This window comes from Chiloscyllium plagiosum, chromosome 10, assembly GCF_004010195.1.
Source record: "Chiloscyllium plagiosum isolate BGI_BamShark_2017 chromosome 10, ASM401019v2, whole genome shotgun sequence".
NCBI lineage: Eukaryota > Metazoa > Chordata > Chondrichthyes > Orectolobiformes > Hemiscylliidae > Chiloscyllium > Chiloscyllium plagiosum.
Window position 1 is genome coordinate 67014217 of NC_057719.1, and position 21158 is coordinate 67035374.

Consider the following 21158-nt stretch of genomic DNA (forward strand, 5'->3'; position numbering starts at 1 on the left):
GCCACTCACCATCATGACTTGCAAATACATTGACATTCCTTTACTGTCACTGGGACAAAATCCTGCACTTGGCTCCCTCAGGTCATTGTGGGTCTCCCTACAGCATGAACTGCAGTGGTTCAGGAAGGCAACTCACCACCACTTTCAAGGGCAACAAGCAATTGGCAATAAAGGCTGGCTCAGCCATTGACACCCACGTCCCACAAGTGAATACAAAATGTGCTGTGACCATGATTTTAGAATAAGAGATCAAAGTAAATACAACCCACTGAGAATGGGTTAAGAGTCAGGTGACTATTCTCAGGTGAAGGTTGCTTCACTCGAGTGAGGGGAAGCTGCAGTGCTCAGATGAGGGATGGGGTTGCAGTGCTCAGGTGAAGGGCAGGGTGAGATATTTGGGCCAGGAGCAGTACTGGGGTCTGTGACCTCTGTCCTTGCCCTTAACTATGAGTAGCAGATTCACAAAAGCTGAGCAGTGGTGTTCCACAAGGATCAGTATTGCAATCGTTATCATTCAACATTTACACCAATGGCGGACTCAAGGATTGGCAGCACATTCCCAAAATTAGGAAATGACACCAAGTTTGTTAGAAAAGTGCGGATGTCATGACAAAATGCAAAACACTGTTAATAAACTTGCAGAACAATTCTCTACATAGATATGTTCAGGGTCATTTAAATTGATAAGAAAAATAAGCAGACCACATTCTGCTTATAAAATAAGAACATTTGATTGGAAAATGGCAGAGAACTAGGCTAGAGATATACAAATTATTAACCAGCATCACAAGATCATGAGGCCATAAAAAAAAATTCAAATAAAGAAAGGTAATTTCTATAGAAGTTGGAACTTGTCTCAAGCCACTAAAGCTCATTACCACCTCTCACAGCTATGTAGGGATGGGCAATGACATTGGAAAGAACTAAAGTATCGTGCACAATGTTAGAAGGTGCAATAAAGATTTAAAAGGATAATACTAGAATGCTCAAGGAGACAATGATGACACTGCACTAGTATCCATAACCCCAAACTAATTTTCTGGCGATATGCCAGATAATACATTTTTAATTCAAAGAAAATCTGGAATAAAATGCTGTCCTAATAGCAACCATGCAACCATCTTATGCCATTTCGGGAAGGATATCTGCCATTCTTACCTAGTCTAATCTACGTGTGACTCCAGATGCACAGGAATGTGTTTGATTCTTAAGTGTCCTCTATGCAATTAGTGATGGGTAATACTGGATGGTCGAGACAACAACACCCACATCTTATGAACTTTTTTAAAAAAAATCTATCAGCAAATTCAACAGATTATTTCCTCTAGAAAACTTTAAGACTGAAGGGTCACCTTTAAGAGGTAGTTCGAGTTATGAAAGGCTAGATTTAGACAAGGTGTTTCCACATGTTAAGAGACCAAAACTAGGCTCCATATATAGTCATTAATAAATCCAACATGAAATTCAGCATAAATATCTCTACTCAGATATTGCTTTGAATGGTACTTATAAGTAGTCAAGGTACAAAGATGCATTTCTGAGGAAGCTAGATAAGCAGACAATGAAAAAAGTAACAGAAAATAATGCTGATAAAATGTTGGGGAGAGGTTTGAGGAGACTCATGTAGACCGTAAACAGTGACAAAGATCAGTTAGGCTGAATGGCTTGTTCCTTTGCTGTACAATTTAAATAATTCAATGCAATCCATACCTTGTCTTTTCTAAATTGGATACCCATCAAGGTCACTTATCTCCTGGAAACTATACATGTGATAATAAAAAGATTTATTTGCAGTAATCACTTGTAGTTCATACATTTTATATTTCAGTTAGTTGAGAAATGTTCTCACAATGTTCACATTAATATTTTTGCAGGAAATGAAGATGGACCATTTACATACTTCAATGAGGAAGTGCATAATGATACTGAACGCAAAGACCGCACTATTGTACTAATGGGGGGCTCAGCCCAGAAGATCTCAGTAAGATTGAAGCCTGTTGTAATGCACAAGGCCACACAGACTGATATAACTGGCTCAGACACAGATACCACTGGAAATCAAGCAACATCTTTGGGAAGAATGAAGACATCAGATACATCCCTGTTATCCCCAAACATACTTCCATTGTGTCCAAGTCCTCTTCCAACTCGTAGAAGACCCTGTGTGAAATGGGAAAATATGGCATCATTTCACAAACCTAAAAATGACGACTTTAGCAAGGAGCATCGATTATATCAACTAGAAAAGGTACAAATCCAGTTTCATTTTAGAGCATTAATCACAGGGGACAATACAATAGGCACTTAAAAGACAAAGTAAAATCTGGATGATGTTTTGCTTTATGTGGCATATTGTTTTTAAAGTTATATTGTTAAATATAAACCTCAATATTTACATCTAAAACACTATTTTTAAAAAACAAAATCAGAAGACCAGCAAGTCATTGCATGGATTTCAGTGACCTGGAGAGGATAATATATCCTGGAGCAGCTCTAAGGGCTGGCAAACATGGGAGCCAATCCACTGGAAAATATATAGTAGGAGCTGGGAACAACATTTTTCTTTATTCTTTCATTGGATGTGGGTGTTAAAGGCAAGGCCAGCATTTGTCGTCTGTTCTTAATTGACCTTGACGTGAGAGACTAGCTTGGCCATTTCAGAAGGCAGTTAAGAGTCAACCACATTACTGTGGGATTGCAGTCACGTATAGAACAGACTAAGAAGGATTGCAGTTTTCCTTCCCTAAAGGGCAATAGTGAAACAAGTGGGCTTTTAACAGAATTGGTGATACATTCATGAGACTACCTTTCAATTCCATATTTAAGACTTGAATTGAAATTCCACCAACTACCATGGACATTACTAGTCCAATGATATTGTCATTTCAAACCATCTTCCCTGAAGAAATATTCCTTTTCATCCTTAGGGTTTTTCTTCCTTTTACAGTCCAGTTTTTTTTGCATTTAAGTACTTTGCTTCTCATTAATAAAGTAGCTTCACAATGTAAAGTGCCCAGTTATAATTTCACATCAAAGAAGATTTATTAATGCACTCCATTCACATAGTTGTAGGACTTTGTACAGACCAACATCTTACAAATTTAGTGTGAAATGATTGGTAGATGTTCAGAATATGTGGTATTTTCAATTGGGGATTGCTGGCTATGGAGCAGAAGCTGACCAATGTTTTCTTTTCCGTGGTAAAATGATTCTGGGGAGAGTTCCAGCTCTCCTGATGTTGCCCCAGCTCCTGAGTATAGTATAATGGGAATGAATATGTTAATGATGAAGTTGTACATACATGAAGTTGTAATGCTGACATCAAGAGCAAGTGTAATTCAGATTTTGAGAAGAGATGATCAGAAGAACTGCACTGGAGAGCTAGAGTCAGTATTTTCAATATTAAATGTGATTGAACTCCTGAAGGTCAGACAACAGTCACTTTTAGATCTTGTAAATAGAGAACTGCAGCAAACCCAAGTAGGGACAGTCTAGCTAAATACAGCAGTCTCAAGAGTGCATTTCAGATTCTCAGTTCCCAGGTTCCTGGGGAGGCAAAGATGTAGCGGCGTAGTTATAGAGTCAGTGTCATACAGCATGGAAACAGAACCTTCAGTCCAACTCATCCATGCTGATCAGATAATCCAATCTGACCTAGTCAGTATTTAACCCATATCCCTCAAAGCTCTTCCTATTTATATACCCATCCAGATGACTTATAATTGTATCCGGCTCCACCACTTCTTCTGGCAGCTCATTGCAAAAACAATGGAATCGAATGAAAAAAAGACATTTCAGTCATTATCTATGAGTGCTGGTCCTGAACAAAGGAGTATTGAGTGGGAGCCAGTATTGAATCTGAGCCAGAAGTATTGAGCCTGAGCTTGGAGACCTGGGCCTACGCTAGGAGTGTGGGCCCTGTGCTAGGTGGATTTGTATTGAGCTAGGAGTACCAGCCTAAGCTAGGTGTACTGAGCCTGACGTAGGATTATTGGTACTGAGCTAGGAGTATCGGGCCTGAACTAGGTGTATTGGTACTGAACTAAGAGTGCTGGGCTACAGCTAGAAATATTGGGCCTGAGATGAAACCAGTGGATCTGAGCCAGAAGTGCTGGGCCAGAGTTATATGTATTGAGACTGAGCTCAAAGTATTAGGTATGAACTTGGTGTGCTGGGCCTGAGCTGGCATATTGGGCTTCAGCAGGGAATATTTGGACTGAGCTGGGAATATTAGCATTGAACTAAGACCTGCACTGGGAATGCTGGGCTTGAGGTAGGACCAATTGGTCTGCACTAGGAGTGTATTGAAATATTACAGGAAATGCTGGAAATACAACAGGTCTGGCAACAAAAAAGAGAGAGAAATAAAGTTAATAGTACAGGTTAGTGACCCATCAACAAAATGTCAAAATATTCCACTCCCAATTATTATCGTGATTTTACTTTAACACAAGGCATCTAATCAAATAATTGAAACGTCACTGGATGAGTAATCCAGACGCACAAGTGATGTTCTGGGGACGTGTGTATAAACCTCACGACACACAAATGTTGGCACTTGAACACAAAAAGTCTGAAATTAAAAGTCTCATGATGGCCGTGAAATCATTGTCAGTAAAACTCATTGTGTTCACAAAATGCCTTTTAGGGAAGAAAATCCGTTGTCATTACCTTGCCTGTGAATGACTCAAACTCAACAGCCGTGTGGTTGACTCTCAATTGTCTTCTGAAACGGCCTAGCAATCCACTCAGTTGTATCAAACTGCTCCAGAGTCTCAAAGAATTGGACTGCCGGGCATCAATCTAGGAACTAGAAATGGCAATGGCAAACTCAGCCCCTGACACCCCTGCCAAATCAATACTGGGCATTCATGAGCTGCTGTGGGCCATCAGCAGCAGACCTATGCTCAACCACAATCTGTAACCTCATAGCTTGGCATATTACCCATTCAACCATTACCATCAATGATGTGGCAGTGCTGATGTTGGATTGACGTGGACAAAGTTAGAAATCACCCATCACCAGGTTATAGTCCAACAGGTTTATTTGGAAGTACTAGCTTTCAGAGTGCTGCTCCTTCATCAGGTAGCTAGTGAGGCAGAATCATAATACACAGAATTTATAGTAAAAGATCACAGTGTCATGCAATTAAAACAATATATAGAACAAACCTAAATTGCTGTTAAGTCTTTTATCTTTTAGAATGAGTTGCAGGTTTTGGTTCATTAATATTCTTACATACTCACACACCCACGCAAAACCTCTCTCATTCACACGCTCCCTCTCAGACACACACACATACAGCCCCCACACTCACACCCACGTACGCACCCTCTCACAGGCTTATACCCCGTCACATTCACGCACACACTCAACCAAGCATGCACACACACAAACACCCACTCTCTCATGCACACTCCCACTCACATGCACATACTCACATTCTCTCTCTCACACATACACACACATATAAGTCTATAGGGTGAATTTGCATTTGTAGAATTGTATTTTCAGATACACTCTAGTTTTGCTCAAAAAAAGCACACAACCTGCATAACATTGCATAAATTCAGACTTTGGAAATAGAACCAGTCTGCCTCAAGATTGGGATACAGACAGACTCTAACTTCACATCTTTAATACATTGTCTGAGTTGTGATGTCACTTTTATTTTATAAAACCTTAAGTTATCTCAAGAATGTGACTTAAAAAAAGTTCTGGGATTTACATATTAATGAACCGAAACCTGCAACCCACTCTAAAAGATGAAAGACTTAACAGCCATCTAGGTTTGTTCAATTATATCATTTTAATGACATGACACTGTGATCTTTTGCTATAAATTCTGTCCCACTAGGTACCTGATGAAGGAACAGCGCTCTGAAAGCTAGTGCTTCCAAATAAACCTGCTGGACTATAATCTGGTGTTGAGTGATTTTTAAGTATTACCATCTAGTCAGGGGATCACCCTTGGTTCAATGAAGAGTGTAGGAGAGCATGCCATGAGCAGCACTAGGTATGCCTATAAATGAGGTGTCAACCTGGTGAAGCTATAACACCTTTATGCCAAACAACATATGCAGCAAATGATAGATAGAGCTAAGTGAGCCCACAATCAATGTTCCGATCTAAGCTCTGCAGTCCTGTCACATTTAGTCGTGAATGGTGGTGGACAATTAAACAACTCACAGGAGGGGGAGGTGCCACAGTTATCCTGATGAGGGACCCAGCACGTCTATGCAAAAGATAAGGCTGAAGTATTCATAACAATCTTCAGCCAAGAAGTGCTGAATGGAATATCCATCTTGGCTCCCTCTAGAGGTCCCAGCATCACAGATGCTCACCTTCAATTCAATCCCCATAATATCAAGAAATGGCTGAAAGCACTGAATACTGCAAGTGCTATGAGCTCTGACAGTAATCTGGAAATAATACTGAAGATTTGTGCTTTTGAACTTGCCAATCTGTTCCAGTACAGCTACGTCTACTGAAAAATATGGAAAATTTCCCAGATATGTCCTGTGCATTGAAAGCACGAAGATCCAATCCAGCCAATTATCACCCCACTGGTCTACTCTCAATCATCAGCAAAGTGATGGAAGGTGTCATCAACAGAGTTATTAAGTAGCACTTTCTTAGCACCAATCTGCTCATTGAAGACCATAAGACAAAGCAGCAGAATAAGGCCTCCTCTACCATTCGATCAAGATAGATGTTTCTCAACTCCATTCTCCTGCTTCGCCCCATAACCCTTGATCCTTTCCCAATCAAAAAGTTACTTATCTCTGTCTCAAATCTGTTCAATGACTTGGCCTCCACAGCCTTCTGTGCCAAAGAGTTCCACAAATTCAACACCCTAAGTTTAAATCAGATCCCCTCTCATCTTTCTAAACTCCATTGAGTACAGACCAGAGTCCTCAACTGTTCCTTATATGGCAAGCCCTTCATCCTTGGCCTCCACAGCCTTCTGTGCCAAAGAGTTCCACAGATTCAGCACCCTCTGGCTGAAGAAACTCCCCCTCATCTTAGTTCTAAAGGGTCATCTGTTCAATCTGAGGCTGTGCCCTTGGGTCCTAGTCTATCCTATTATTGGAAACATCTTCTTCCAGGTCCATTCTATCCAAACCTCTCAATATTATGTAAGTTTAAATCAGATCCCCTCTCATCTTTCTAAACTCCATTGAGTACAGACCAGAGTCCTCAACTGTTCCTTATATGGCAAGCCCTTCATCCCCGGAATAATTCTTGCAAACGTTTTGTGGACCTGCTCCAACACAAGCACATCCTTTCCTAATTACGGGACTCAAAGCTGCTCACAATATTCGAACACGGTCTGACCAGAGCCTTATACAGCCTCAGCAATACAATCCTGAACTTGCATTCTAACCCACTTGAAATGAATGTATCAACCTAACCACCAATTGAACCTGCACAGTAATCTTAAGAGAATCCTGAACTAGGACTCTGAAGTCACAGATTTCTGAAGCCTTTCCCTGTTTAGAAAACAGTCTATGCTTCTATTCTTGCAACCAAAGTGTATAACCTCACACTTTCCCACATTGTATTCCATCTGCCACCTCTTTATCCACTCTTCTCACCTGTTCAGGTCCTTCCAAGCACTTTCCTCTTTCTTATCAATCTCTGCCCCTTCAAATATCTATGTGTTATCTGCAAATGTGGCAACAATGCCCTCAGTTCCTTTGTCCAGGTCATTAATAATATGGTGTGAATTGCTGTGGTCCCAACATGGACTGCTGCAGAACTCCACCAGTAAAATGGATTGTCTCACAGACACTTCTCCAGTAGGAACATCAAGAGAAAACCCTGAGACAGAGTAACAAGGAGAGATGTACTGCAGCTTTCAAACCCAGTTTCAAGGCCCCAGCAACTGCCACTGAAAAGCTAAAACTAAAAATCCGGGTTCTGCAGGAACTTCACTCCACCCGCTCAGGCTGCTTCTATTGTTCTGAATTTAGGAAAAAAAACCCAAGGCCCCATAAGCTATTTATTTTATGGGATTTGAAACAGATTGCTCAGCACCTTTGTCTCAACTTTTATTCTTAAAAAAAATCCATGCGATAGTATCATCACAAAAGCTTAAACAAAAGAATGAACAATTTGTTAATAATACGGTAGCTTTAACAGAACAACGTTTGTGTGTGGATGAACTGAAATGAATTGGTAGCTACAGGTACAGTTACAAGATTTTAAAGACCTTTGGATAGGTACATGAATAGGAAAGGTCTAGAGGGATATGGGCCTAATACAGGCAAGTGGGACTAGTTTAGTTTGGAAAACTTGGTCAGCATGGACGAGTTGAACCGAAGGATCTGTTTCCATGCTGTATGACTCTATGACTCTCATCACTTGCTGCCATCCTGAAAAAGACTCTTTTCTTCACTGTCTGCTTTCTGCCAATCAAACAATTCTCTATCCATGTCAGTACCTTGTCCCTAAAACTATGGGCTCTTATTTAGCATCATTCTGTGCGGCACTACGTCAAAGGCCTTCTGGAAATCAAAATAGACCACATCCACCGGCTCTCCTTTGTCTAAATTATCAAAGAATTCTAACAGATTTGTCAGGTATGATCTCCCCTTGACAAAGCCATGCTGACTCAGCCCTATTTTACCATGCACTTCCAAGTACTTTGCAATCTCATCCTTAATAATGGACTTTCGCCTAGTCTAAAATCTTACATCAGACTGAGGGCAGGCTACCCAGCCCATAGTTTCCTATCTTCTACCTTCATCACTTTTTAAACGGGTGTGTTACATTAGCCATTTTCTAGTTCTCTGGGACCTTCCCTGACTGCAGTAATTCCTGAAAGATCACCCCACACAACCTCCTCAGCTATATCCTTCAGAACTCTGGTGTAGTCCAACTGGTCTGGGTGATTTATCCACCTTCAGACCTCAGTCCTGGTTCCGCTAAGGCCATTCAGCTTCTGAACTCAAGACAGTGTTGGTTCAAACATGGACAAAATAGATGAATTCCAGAGGAGAGGTGAGTGTGACTGCCCTTGACATCAAGGCTACACTTGACCGAATGTAGTATCAAGGAACCCTAGCAAATTTGGAGTCATTGGGTATCGGGGGAAAGTCTCCATTGGTTTGAGTAATGCCTGGTACCAAGGAAGGTGGTTGTGATTGTCGGTGGTCAATAACCTCAACTCAAGGACATCTCTTAGTTGTTCCTGAGGGCAATGACCTAGGTCCAAGCAGCTTCAGCTGCTTCAGCAATAACTTTCCTTCCATAATAAGGTCAGAAGTGGGGATGTTCGCTAATGTCAGTACAATGCTCAGCACCATTCAGGACTTCTCAGTACTGAAGCAGTAGCAAAACCTGCACAATATTCAGGACTGGCCAATAAGTAGTAAGTTGCAAGTAACATTTATGCCACACAAGTTCCAGGCAATGATCACCCCCAACAAGACAGAATCTAACCATCTCCCACTGACCTTCAATGGCAATACTATTGCAGAATTTTCCACTAATAACATTCTGGGGATTACCATCAACCAGAAGCTGAACTGACTAACTATATAACACTGTGGCTACAAGCACAGGTCAGAGGCTCAGAGTTCTTCAGTAAGTAACTGACCTCCTGCCTCCCCAAAGCCTATTCATAATTTACAAGGCATAAGTCAGGAGGATAATTTGAATAAACGAGGTAAAAACAAGGACTGCAGATGCTGGAAACCACGTTGGAAGGGAAATTGCGGTCTCTGAAGCAGGAGGCCATCTGGTGTGTTGTGTGGTGGAACTGGTCCTCCTGGGAGCAGATACGTGGAGGAGGAGGAATTGGGAATACGGGATGGTATTTTTGCAAGAGGTAAGGTGGGAAGAGATATAATCAAGGTAGCCGTGGGAGTCGGTTGGTTTGTAAAAAATGTCAATGGCAAGTCGGTCATCATTAATGGAGATGGAGAGGTCCAGGAAGGGGAGGGAGGTGTCAGAGATGGTCCAGGTGAATTTAAGGTCGGGTGGAATGTTTTGGTGAAGTTGATGAAGGAGGTTGAGCAATTCATCAACTTCACCAACACATTCCACCCCGACCTTAAATTCACCTGGACCATCTCTGATACCTCCCTGCCCTTCCTGGATCTCTCCAACTCCATTAGAGACTGCAATTTCCCTTCCCACATGGTTAAAGATGTCCTCCAATGCATCTCATCCACATCCTGCCCCTCCGCCCTCAAACCCCATCCCTCCAACCGTAACAAGGACAGAACCCTCCTGGTGCTTACCTTCCACCCTACCAACCTTTGCATAAACCACAACATCTGACGACATCACCTTCCACCCTACCAACCTTCACATAAACCACATCATCTGACGACATTTCTGCCCCCTCCAAACAGACACCACCACCAGGGATATATTCCCCTCCCCACCCATTTCCACTTTCCACAAAGACCGTTCCTTCTGTGACTACCTGGTCAGGTTCACTCCCCCCAACAACCCACCCTCCTGTCCTGGCACCTTCCCCTGCCACCGCAGGAATTGCAAAACTTGCGCCCACACCTCTTCCCTCACCTCCATCCAAGGCCCCAAAGGAGCCTTCCACATCCATCACAGTTTCATCTGCAATCCACCAATATCATTTATTGTATACGTTGCTCCCGATGCGGTCTCCTCTACATTGGGAAGACTGGACGCATCCTAGCAGAGCGCTTTAGGGAACATATCCAGGACACCCGAACCAATCAACCCCACCGCCCTGTGGCCCAACATTTCAACTCCCCCTCCCACTCTGCCAAGGACATGCAGGTTCTGGGCTTCCTCCACCGCCGATCCCTCACCACCCGACGCCTGGGGGAAGAACACCTCATCTTCCGCCTCGGAACACTTCAACCCCATGGCATCAATGTGAATTTCACCAGTTTCCTCATTTCCCCTTCCCCCACCACACCCCAGCTCCAGCCTTCCAGCTCAGCACCTCCCTCATGACCTGTCCTGCCTGCCTATCTTCCTTTCCACCTATCCACTCCACCCTCCTCTCTGACTTATCACCTTCATCCCCACCCCCATTCACCTATTGTACTCTATGCAATTTCTCCCCACCCTGAACCTCCACTCATTTATCTCTCCACTCTGTAGGCACTCTGCCTCTATTCCTGATGAAGGGCTTTTGCCCGAAACATCAATTTTCCTGCTCCTCAGATGCTGCCTGACCTACTGTGCTTTTCCAGCACCACCCTAATTCGAATAAACCACCCTGGATGAGTGCACTTCCAACAACACTCAAGAAGCTTGACAGATCCTGAACAAAATAACCTACTTGTTTGGCATCACATCCACAAATATTCACTCCCTCCACCAATAATGTTCATTGGCAGCAATGTGTGCCCTCCACAAAAGTCTATGCAGAAATTCACAAAGGCTTCTTAGACTACACTTTCCAAACCCATGGCTACTTCCATCCAGAAGGACAACAGCAGTAGATACATGGGAACACCATCACCTACCAACTCTCCCCAAGCCTCTCATCATCCTGACTTGGACATATAGTGCCATTCATTCAGTATCGTTGGGTTAAAATTCCGGAACTCCTTCCCTAACAGAATTAAAGGCATACCTACACCAAATGCATTGCAGTGATCAAGAAGACAGCTTAACACTCTAAAGGGAATTAGCGATTGCAATAAATGCTGGCTCAGTTAACAATGACAACATCCAATGAATTAATCTTAAAAATAACCTATTTCAAGACAGTTGAGGATACAATCAGAGATCTTCCAAGTCCATTCTGACTGAGACAGTGTACTCACCAATACATCAGAGTGAGCCCTAGTAGTTTTCTATTTAATAATAAACTCTTCAGCCATGAAGCACTTAAATAACATTTTGTGGATATAAAATTTGAAGAGACATTTGGTTGGATCATCATTGATCTATATTGGAACCCTATTTATTTGTTTTATTCTACATTCATTGTATCTTATTATTACTTAAGAAGAAAATTTTAATTTGCATTTATATTTTCATTGTGTGAGATCCAGCCTTCCACAAAGCTTTTTGTGGATAAGTGATTGCTGATTTCAACCATAACTGGACTTTTGATTTTAAGATTATGTTCTACTGTGCTGAGATATCATGGCCAGAGGAATCAGTTACTCCATATCTAGCCTTATAACTTCTCTGATTATTCTGAGTATCTCCATTAAATCATCCTTCAAGCATCTAAACTCAAGGGAATAAAAGCCAAGTTTATGCAGTTTGTTTTCTTAATTTAGCCTTTTAAATGTGATGATAGTATGAAGATTTCACAAGGATGGAAAAGTCAGTTGAAATTTGGTTCACATTTGACTGGCCATTAAAATAAATTTATACAAGAATATAAACTTAGTTACAATGTTATTATACAAATTCTCATCTTTTCAAATACAATCTTATACTTAATATTATATCAGCACATATGAGATTGCTTTCTACAAGGCTAAGTTTGGAGTGTTACAATAAGCATGACACAATGGGTTTTTGTGGGCAGTATCTGTACATGATCTGTTGAATCCAACAAATTAAACATCCGAAAGTTTATAATTATAGCTTCTCTGTTCTTTTGCTGATTTAGGAAAGAACTCTACTTCAAGAAGAGAAAGAAAAGTTACACATTGAAAATACAAGCCTGCAAACAAAGTTATTAGAGGCACAGCAAGAAATTAAGGCCCTTACAGAACAACTAGATTTATTCCGAAAGCATATGATTATGGAACCAAGAATCTCTTCACTGACACAAGAATAAAATGTAATATATGTAATTCATAACAAGTATTTCTGTACAGTACTGGGATCTCAAGAAAATGTTGAAAATGTGAGAATGTTTGTGAAAATTGGTGGATATTTTCCACATTATTTAATTGTGTTTTCTCTTCAATAACAACCTGTACCTAGTTTTTAAACAGTGATATAGAAGCAAGCATTAGTACAAACACTAGTCACTTTTAATAATAAATTCCTTCAATTCATGAAGAATCAAGTGCACCCCTTGAGCAGCAGATTAAGATTGGACATTGATTAAAGAAAATAACAATTTTGTAGAGTTACACATGGGGTTAACCTGAAATTTTGCATTAGTGGAAAACAGTCAAAAAGATGCACAATCCATGATTGACTTTTACATGGAAAAGGTGAATTAGTGATAGGTCTCCAATGTCACAACTTTATACTACTGCTAAAACAATGTTACTTCTGATTTGTTTTAAACATAAATGTGACTTGGCGGAGATGGCCATTTCAAATGTGTGTGTGTATTTTAAATAAATACAATGACTTGCACGCACATTTTTGATAGCATAAAGTTTATACAGAACATATATTCATTATTCTAAAATAAAAGTTCTCAGAAGGAATCTTTTTAAAAATAAGTTGTATTATTAGAATTCACAGTATATTTCTAACATTCCCCTAATAAGTGAGAGGAAGATGTTACCAATACTATCATTTTGTTCCTCACATTTAGTGCCAATTTTAATGTAAGGCTCAGACTCTGTTGTAAAGGTTCTGTTGAAGTAATTACATTACTTACTCCAAAGATCTGATCACAGTCACCAAAACACCTTTAGCCAAGGAAGATTTTGGAGAACTATTTTCACACTATGCTCATCTACAGAACAATGGCAACAGCATTTCAAAATAATTTATTCTGTGAGAGGTATTAGCAACATCAGGAAAGGCACTCTGTAAATACAAGGACATTTTTTCCTTTTACCCAGAAAGCTCCTTGAAAATAAAAGGATGCTATACCTTTATAAGTGTTAAGCGTCTTAAATAAAGAATCATCACAATGATTTTACTGAAAGCTTTTGTTACAAGGCAAATCATCAATCTATACCAATGAATTGCATCCCTCCCTGCCTTTCCACTTAAACCTAATAAAACATACAGACCTAATCAAGTCATCAAAGATAAATCACAATGAATTGAGAGTCACCCCAGAATCACTCAGAAGCCTCTATCTTTAGCCCTAGAAGTGTCAGAGCTATTATGAGGGAAGCTCAGCTAATGGTATACAATAACTTCAGTTTTTTTATGGGCATTTAAAGCCACTTCAGGCACACATATAAAGCACGCATATTCAGAGGTAAGGTTGTGACCTTTAATTCAGCACTTTTTAAAAAAAAGAAATTCAGATTTCTAGCATCTGCAGTATTTTAATTTTGTATTGTTGTAGCCATATTCAGTTCAGAACTGAGTGAATGATCAAATTTAAGTTGTTAAATCCAAAAGTGTACAGTAGCACATACATGTGGCATATTCAGTCGTAAATCAAATATTTCATGCACAGATGCCTATAAATGAAGACTCTGTATTTTGAACCAGAATATACATATTGTGTTTGATTATGCTGCATTGTTACAAAACCACAGTGTGAAATTTCTGCATGTTATACCTCTCTCTGGTAGTTAGCCCCAATCCAATCTCATTCATACAAGCTACAAGCTTTAAACAGGTATATTGCATCTTAGTCTAAAAATACTCATGAATGTTTGTAATGCCGATGTAAACATTATTGAAAGCACCCTGTAGTATAGTCCCAAATCTGATGGGCACATCAATTAAGAAGTTGTCCTTAGCTTTGAGAATTAAATGGGCATATAATTCAGTGTAAACTGCTGAGAGGTTTGATTTGAAAGAGAGCAAATGTCACTTTTATCTGCTGACATCAACTCGGGTAAGGGCACAGGGTGTTAAGATAAGAGACCTGTAAATAGCTGAAATATATTATTTTGTTTCTGTTTTCTAAGTATGAACTATACTGCAGCCACATTTCTTTCCACTATCTGAATAAACCAATACTTCACTCTGTGTGTATTACAAATTATATTAGCTTATGTTATTCAGTCTGCATTGCAGTAAATTAAATTGACATTTGGAGAGTGTAAGTCACTTGTATATTCAGGCTTAACTTAAAATGTATATTTAAGATTGTCAGATCAGGTACTGTAAATGTTAGTAGAAATTTTACTCAAATCTTTATGTAAAATGAAAAGCAGTAAGATGGCATTCACATTGAATTCACATTGAATCACCCCTTAAAGACCCAAGGAGCTTTAAGGCTCTGTTAAGTGACTTCTTTTGATATAAAATAAGCAAGTAGTTGTGCTTTCTAGTGCATGTATATATGTATAATTGTACAATACATTTTTGTTTCTGTAACTTGACTCGTTTGTGATGGTTAAGTAATCTGTAGCATGATGTAATAATTAAGATTGATTCTTTTGTTTAACATAGCAAACATTAAATAATACATTTCAAAAAATATATTCTACTCCAGTCTGATATTATTTCAGTGTGAACCTGTGGCCAAATGGACTGCAATTCTTTTCTGGCAGTCGCCTACAAGGTATGATTACCCGTCAAAGTATCTGGATAATAGCTGTAGTCTTCCACAGAGCCCACCCAATTTAAAATGGTTAAGCACAGTTCTGGTTGGATACAATTAACTAATTGATGTCAAATGTTGACTAGCTTGGATGAACTAAAGTGTTATAAACTGAAATGGAAGGGTAGAATATTTACAATCTCACAGACCATTAAGGTGAATGTTTGAAAAGTCTTTTGACATCAAGGCAGTTTGTGCATGCAAACTCAGGCTTGCCCTGGTGATTTGTCACCAATCCTCGGAATACTTGCAGGGAAGTAACCAACCTGTTTTGTAACTAACCTGTTCAGAGATGTTATTATGCATCACTTGGCCAAGTGGGATTTGAACACAGTTCTTCTGGTTCAGATTACTACCACAACACTACAAGGAGGGAATGTTTACAATGCCATCTGAACAGGTGGCATTGCAAGTCGTGTATGTTAATTGTAAAAGTGGCAGTAAGCACAGCTGATGTTTGGATTATTGAGTTGTGGTTTTTGATTTGAATTATTACTGTCACACGTACAGTGAATTTTGTATAGATACATTTAAAAGTATTGTATGCTGAGACAAATCATACCTTACATGTGCATCAGGGTAATAGAACAGATTGCAAAATATAGTATTACAGCTACAGAGAAAATGCAGAGAAAGATCAATATATGAGAGATCCATTCATATGTCTGATAACAGCGGGGAAGTTCAAATCTGTTCAAACAAGTTTTCAAACCTTTAAACGGTTCTGAGGAAGGATCACTGGACCTGAAATGTTAACTCTGATTTCTCTCCACAGATGCTGCTAGACCTGCTACACTTTGTTTCTGATTTCCAGCATCTTTCGATTTTTGTTCAATTGGATTGATCCAGATTTCCTGTGAATATATGTAGTGATTCACAGTGCATTTGCCAGGGTAAAACCATAAAAAAACTTCCTAAATCCGGTAGTAACACATAAAAACATCATATTCTCTTTTGTTTTTCAATATACAGACACCTGATCCCAGCAGTTATGGATTGGCAGAAATATATCTTATTTCCCCCCCTCAGACTGCAGGTTAATATAATAAGTCTGCTGAAATAGTGGTTTGTAGCCATCTATACCAGTAAGAAAAATGTCCCAAAGCCTGTCATAAATATATCCTCTAAATGGAGGTTGTGTAGTCAAGTTGAATATCAAAAATCTTATGCTAAATAGAAATGTGAACATTAATATGAAGCGAAATAAAAGGGCAGATCCACCCAGGTGATCAGAAGTTCTTTACTCTTGGGTGGGAACTCAGCGAAGTAAGTACAAACACATCAGGGAGTGGCAGCTGCTGACAACCACAAGGAAGGATCATCAATATTAAGGTAAACAGAATAGCTTGTTATATCACAGCACTTGGAGGCCAAATGTTTCCTTGTATGGCCCCAAGGAATAAAAATAGCTGTCTGGCTAGACTGCTTGTAGGTTCCTGCTCTCAGCAGACTTGGCCTAGTGGGAAAAGTCTTTTTGCTCTGCTCAGGTTTTAATCACAGATTGGACACATGACTTCATCTGAGCCCAATTTTCACATTTAAAGTAGACTTTGCTGACTTGGGGGGTAGGTCACTGCTGTCTGCAATTTTAAATTGCACCTTTTTACATTGGAATGAGAAAAGAATTATTACTCCCTACCTGAGGTGCCAGTGTGTTAGGGTCAGATTCTTTTTGGAGAATATATAATTTGTTTGCCTAAAAAGGTTGAAGAAAGTTTGGGAGTGAAAATGCAGCATAGCACATTTGGTTTTGCTCTCTCCTTTAACTGAAAGATAACTCTATTCCCACTGTGGATGCTTGAGGTAATTGGCATTAAATAGATAAAGAGGGAGACATTTGTAATGAACATACAGTTCTTTGACGCAATGGTTGTGTTCTTGTACAGCCCCACATTATAGAAAAATTGTGCTTTAGAAACAGCACTTAAAATGTTGGTGATGTAATTGCATTACAGCCAACACACATTTTAAAAGTTCGAGCTTAATAAAACGGTGTTCCCAATTTGTCAATCGTGTTACAGCGAATCAGTGTTAATGAAATGTATGTTATAGCAGATGACCTGTACTGTTGTGTATTAAACTGAGTAAGACTAACACATGCCCAGCTGCAGACAACCATTAATGGACTATCTTCTCTCCCATGACAGAGAACGCAATATAAGAACATGCTCAAAACTTGCAGTAGCTTACACATCTTCACTTGAAAAAAAAGTGTAGCAATTTACATTTTATTGTATTGTATACAGGCCCCCTAAATGCAGGATGACTAAACCAACATCAATAACTTGTCTGTTGCACACTTACATTTATTGCAATCGCAGTGAAAATGTATGTGATCAATACCAGTCATTAACATGTACCAACCAATACATGTTTAATAAAAATATAATGACTTGATAAGAATTAATTAAAAGATAACCTATTTCTTTTTCCTTTCAACACACTTCCAATTAACCTATCTGGTTTCTTACTATGTCTGAAATTTGAATTTGACAACCCACTTAATAATTGGAACTGTAATGTTAATTGCTTGTCTTAATCAAAGCCCCTTTACTAGGCCAGGACATTCAGTGATACAGCAAACTCTCAGTGTCATTATGACTTTCCCTTTTCAATGGTAGAATAATATGAACTGTAGGTTTCTCATGCTCTCACTTCATAGAATTATAGAATCTCTACAGTGTGGAAACAAGCCATTCAGCCCATTGAGTCCACACCGCCCTTCCAAACAGCATCCCATCCAGACCCACCCCATTCCTAACCCTGCATTTCCCATGACTAATCCACTTCTAGCCTGCACATTCTTGGACACTGTGCAATTTAGCATGACCAATCCACCTAACCTGTATATCTTTGGATTGTGGGAGGAAACTGGAACACCCAGAAGAAACCCACGCAGGGATGGGGACAATGTGCAAAGCACACAAAGGCACCTGAGGGTGGAATCGAACCCGGTTCCCTGGCATTGTGAGGCAGCAGGCTAACTACTGAGTTGCACGTCAGATGCTTTGTCAAATGCTCCCACAAAGCTGGAGGTGACCTAACTACTGGCAAGTTGATTGATGGGAGAATCAAACAATAGCTAGATCAATGGTGAATAACTGCACTGGGATATTCAAACCAATCTTAAAGGATTTTAAAAACTACCTCATTTTAGGATCTGAATATTTATATATTCACCATAGTTTAAATGACTGATCCAGGCAGCAATGGTGGTAATGTCACTTGACCTGTACACTAAAGGTCCACACTAATTTCCAGGGAACACAAATTCAATTGCAGAATTTGAATTCAATCCATAAAACCTGGAAATGAAACCTTGTCACAGCAATGGTCACCATAATGCGATAATTGATTTTTAGAAATGTTGTGTAAGCTGTGGAACCAACCCCTAAGCAGCTAATAGTTGGGGTAGAGAGCTGCTACTTGATAGATATTTTAATGAATTTACTCAGACATGTTTGTACACACCACAAGGTAGGTTAGACTTGAACACAAGCCATCTGGCTGAAAGGTACATGACCACAAGAGCCCTTTATAACTTGGCAGAGATAAAGACAAACATAGTCAGCAGGATTGCAAACCATATGGGGAGGCTCTGGGGATTTTTAATCCATCACCTAAATCTCTCGGCCATAACCACCAGCCTAATCAACCTTCCTATACTAAGTCTGTTTGCTTAACATTGGTGGAGTATAAACTATTAGTGACTCGTAACAACAAGTTTTCTATCAGAACAATTTGTAGTTTTTACATGATAGCAATAAATACAGGTTATATTGGCTACTTAGACATTATAATTCAGAATATCAGGAGGCACTGATGACATTTTTATTGTCATAAGGATTGTGAGATAGACTTTATGAGATTGGATGGAGCTTGGTGGAGTCTTAAACATTATCCCTTTCAGAACCCATGACAGTGAAAAAGCATATGGTTCGTTTAATGTCCTTTAGGGACACAAATCTATCGCTTATAGCTCACGTTGTCTATATGTGACTCCCATCCTACAGCAATGGGGTCCACTCCAAATTGACCTCTGATATATTCCAGTCATTCACTCAGCACAAGGATAATTAAGGATGGGCAACAAATGCTAGCCTTAGCAGTGACACCAGTGAAAGAATTTCTTTTAAAAAAAATCAGAGATAAAAACAACAGTCTTTGGTCAATTAAGCAATGATATGCCTCACTTGATTGAGTTTTTACATCTCTGAAGCATAACAACACCCAGATGATAACTTGGAACCCCTCTACCAGACGTTGCAATGATTTGAGCATAATAACTGTGGAATTTCTTTAATGAGTTTGTTTGATGACTAAGGTAAATTGCTGCTGTTCTTGAAATTATTTCTGTGGAGATATTTTCCACTACAGCTGGAGGAAATATAACTGTTATTGTGTAACATTGCTTTTGAATGTGTACATATTAATGACATTCAAATTAGACAGAGGAAAAACTGTCCATCCATTTGGAATGTAAAATTCTCATCCATGTTTACAAATCCCTTCATGAACTTAGTTCTTCCCATCTCTGTAATCTCCTACAGCCAAAAAAATCCTCGGACATATTTGTACTCATTTAATTCTGGTAGATCTCCTGGTCAATTTCACCATGAAATTTTCAATAGCTCCCACAGCAAAAGATCAGAATGTGGGTCTCAATTATACATTTGCAGCATCAATTAAGACCTTGTCTCCTCCCTCAGGTGTTTTGTACCTGCTCAGCCTTATGTGCCATGCTCCCGTTCTGAAGCAAGTACCTGCCAAATTCTGCTACCAACCACGAGAACAAACAACTGGAACTGCCAACAACAAATGCACCTCTGCTCACACAGAGAAAGCCGGAAATCAGGCACTGGGGAACTTGACCACTGTTCTGGCAATTTCCATTGCTCTGACATTGGTTCTTTATTTTGGAAAGTCCTGTGTCTTTCCTGGCTTTTCATGGCGCATGAGAACGTTATTCTTGCCTTTTGAGCATCTTTAATTGCTTCCCCATTGATGATTGTGCCACCTATCCATCTGCCTCGCCTCTCTCTCTTTTACGACACTCCTTAAAATCTCTTTCTTCATGTCTGGGAATTGATCAATGGTTCAATCTTGAATTTTGCTTATGACATTGACAGCATAACGTTTGGATTGAGGAGGAATAGGACTTAATATGTAGCCTTAATTTGAAACGCATCCCCATTGCGACATCCACCTAATGGAAATGTGGGAGGAACAAAGGTTTAAAATTGTCCAACCCACTACTTTCCTGGCTATCATCCCAGATGAAGCCATGAAAGAGCTTCCCCTGTAAAATGTAATTGGAAATTTAAACAACATTCAAGTGTTGCATCTTGATGTCTTTGGCTGCTGGCCAAATAAGCATTAAAGTTGTATAATTTTTTGTGCAGGAGAGAAAGGGCAGAAATGAGCCTTCTCACTGTCACCCCTCCCCCATCACCTCTAAAAGTCCTCGGATTCCATAACATGTTGATCTAGTTGGAGTTGCTAAGCACACATATTTCCATTGAGGAGAAAGTGAGGTCTGCAGATGCTGGAGATCAGAGCTGGAAATGTGTTGCTGGAAAAGCGCAGCAGGTCAGACAGCATCCAGGGAACAGGAGAATCGACGTTTCGGGCACAAGCCCTTCTTCAGGAATGGGGAACGTTTGTCCAGCAGGCTAAGATAAAAGGTAGGGAGGAGGGACTTGGGGGAGGGGCGTCGGAAATGTGATAGGTGGAAAGAGGTCAAGGTGAGGGTGATAGGTCAGACTGGGG

At 39.9% G+C, this 21158-nt stretch overlaps 1 protein-coding gene and 1 long non-coding RNA gene across 4 annotated transcripts in view; one reads left to right on the forward strand and one right to left on the reverse strand.

Moving 5' to 3' along the window:
- LOC122553731 (RAS guanyl-releasing protein 1-like) overlaps window positions 1–15272 on the forward strand; it is a 117803-nt gene extending 102531 nt beyond the window's left edge. For 2 of the 3 annotated variants that reach the window (XM_043697995.1, XM_043697996.1), the window contains 2 exons: window positions 1875–2248; window positions 12579–15271. In XM_043697995.1, coding sequence (XP_043553930.1) covers window positions 1875–2248; window positions 12579–12749 — 545 coding nt within the window. In that variant the 3' untranslated portion in view covers window positions 12750–15271. Of the gene's footprint in view, window positions 1–1874; window positions 2249–12578 lie in introns of all 3 variants that reach the window. The other variant, XM_043697994.1, reaches the window with a different exon arrangement.
- LOC122553732 overlaps window positions 2100–21158 on the reverse strand; it is a 23894-nt gene continuing 4835 nt past the window's right edge. The window contains exon 3 of the long non-coding RNA XR_006312808.1: window positions 2100–2160. This is a non-coding gene — a long non-coding RNA (uncharacterized LOC122553732). The remainder of the gene's footprint in view (window positions 2161–21158) is intronic.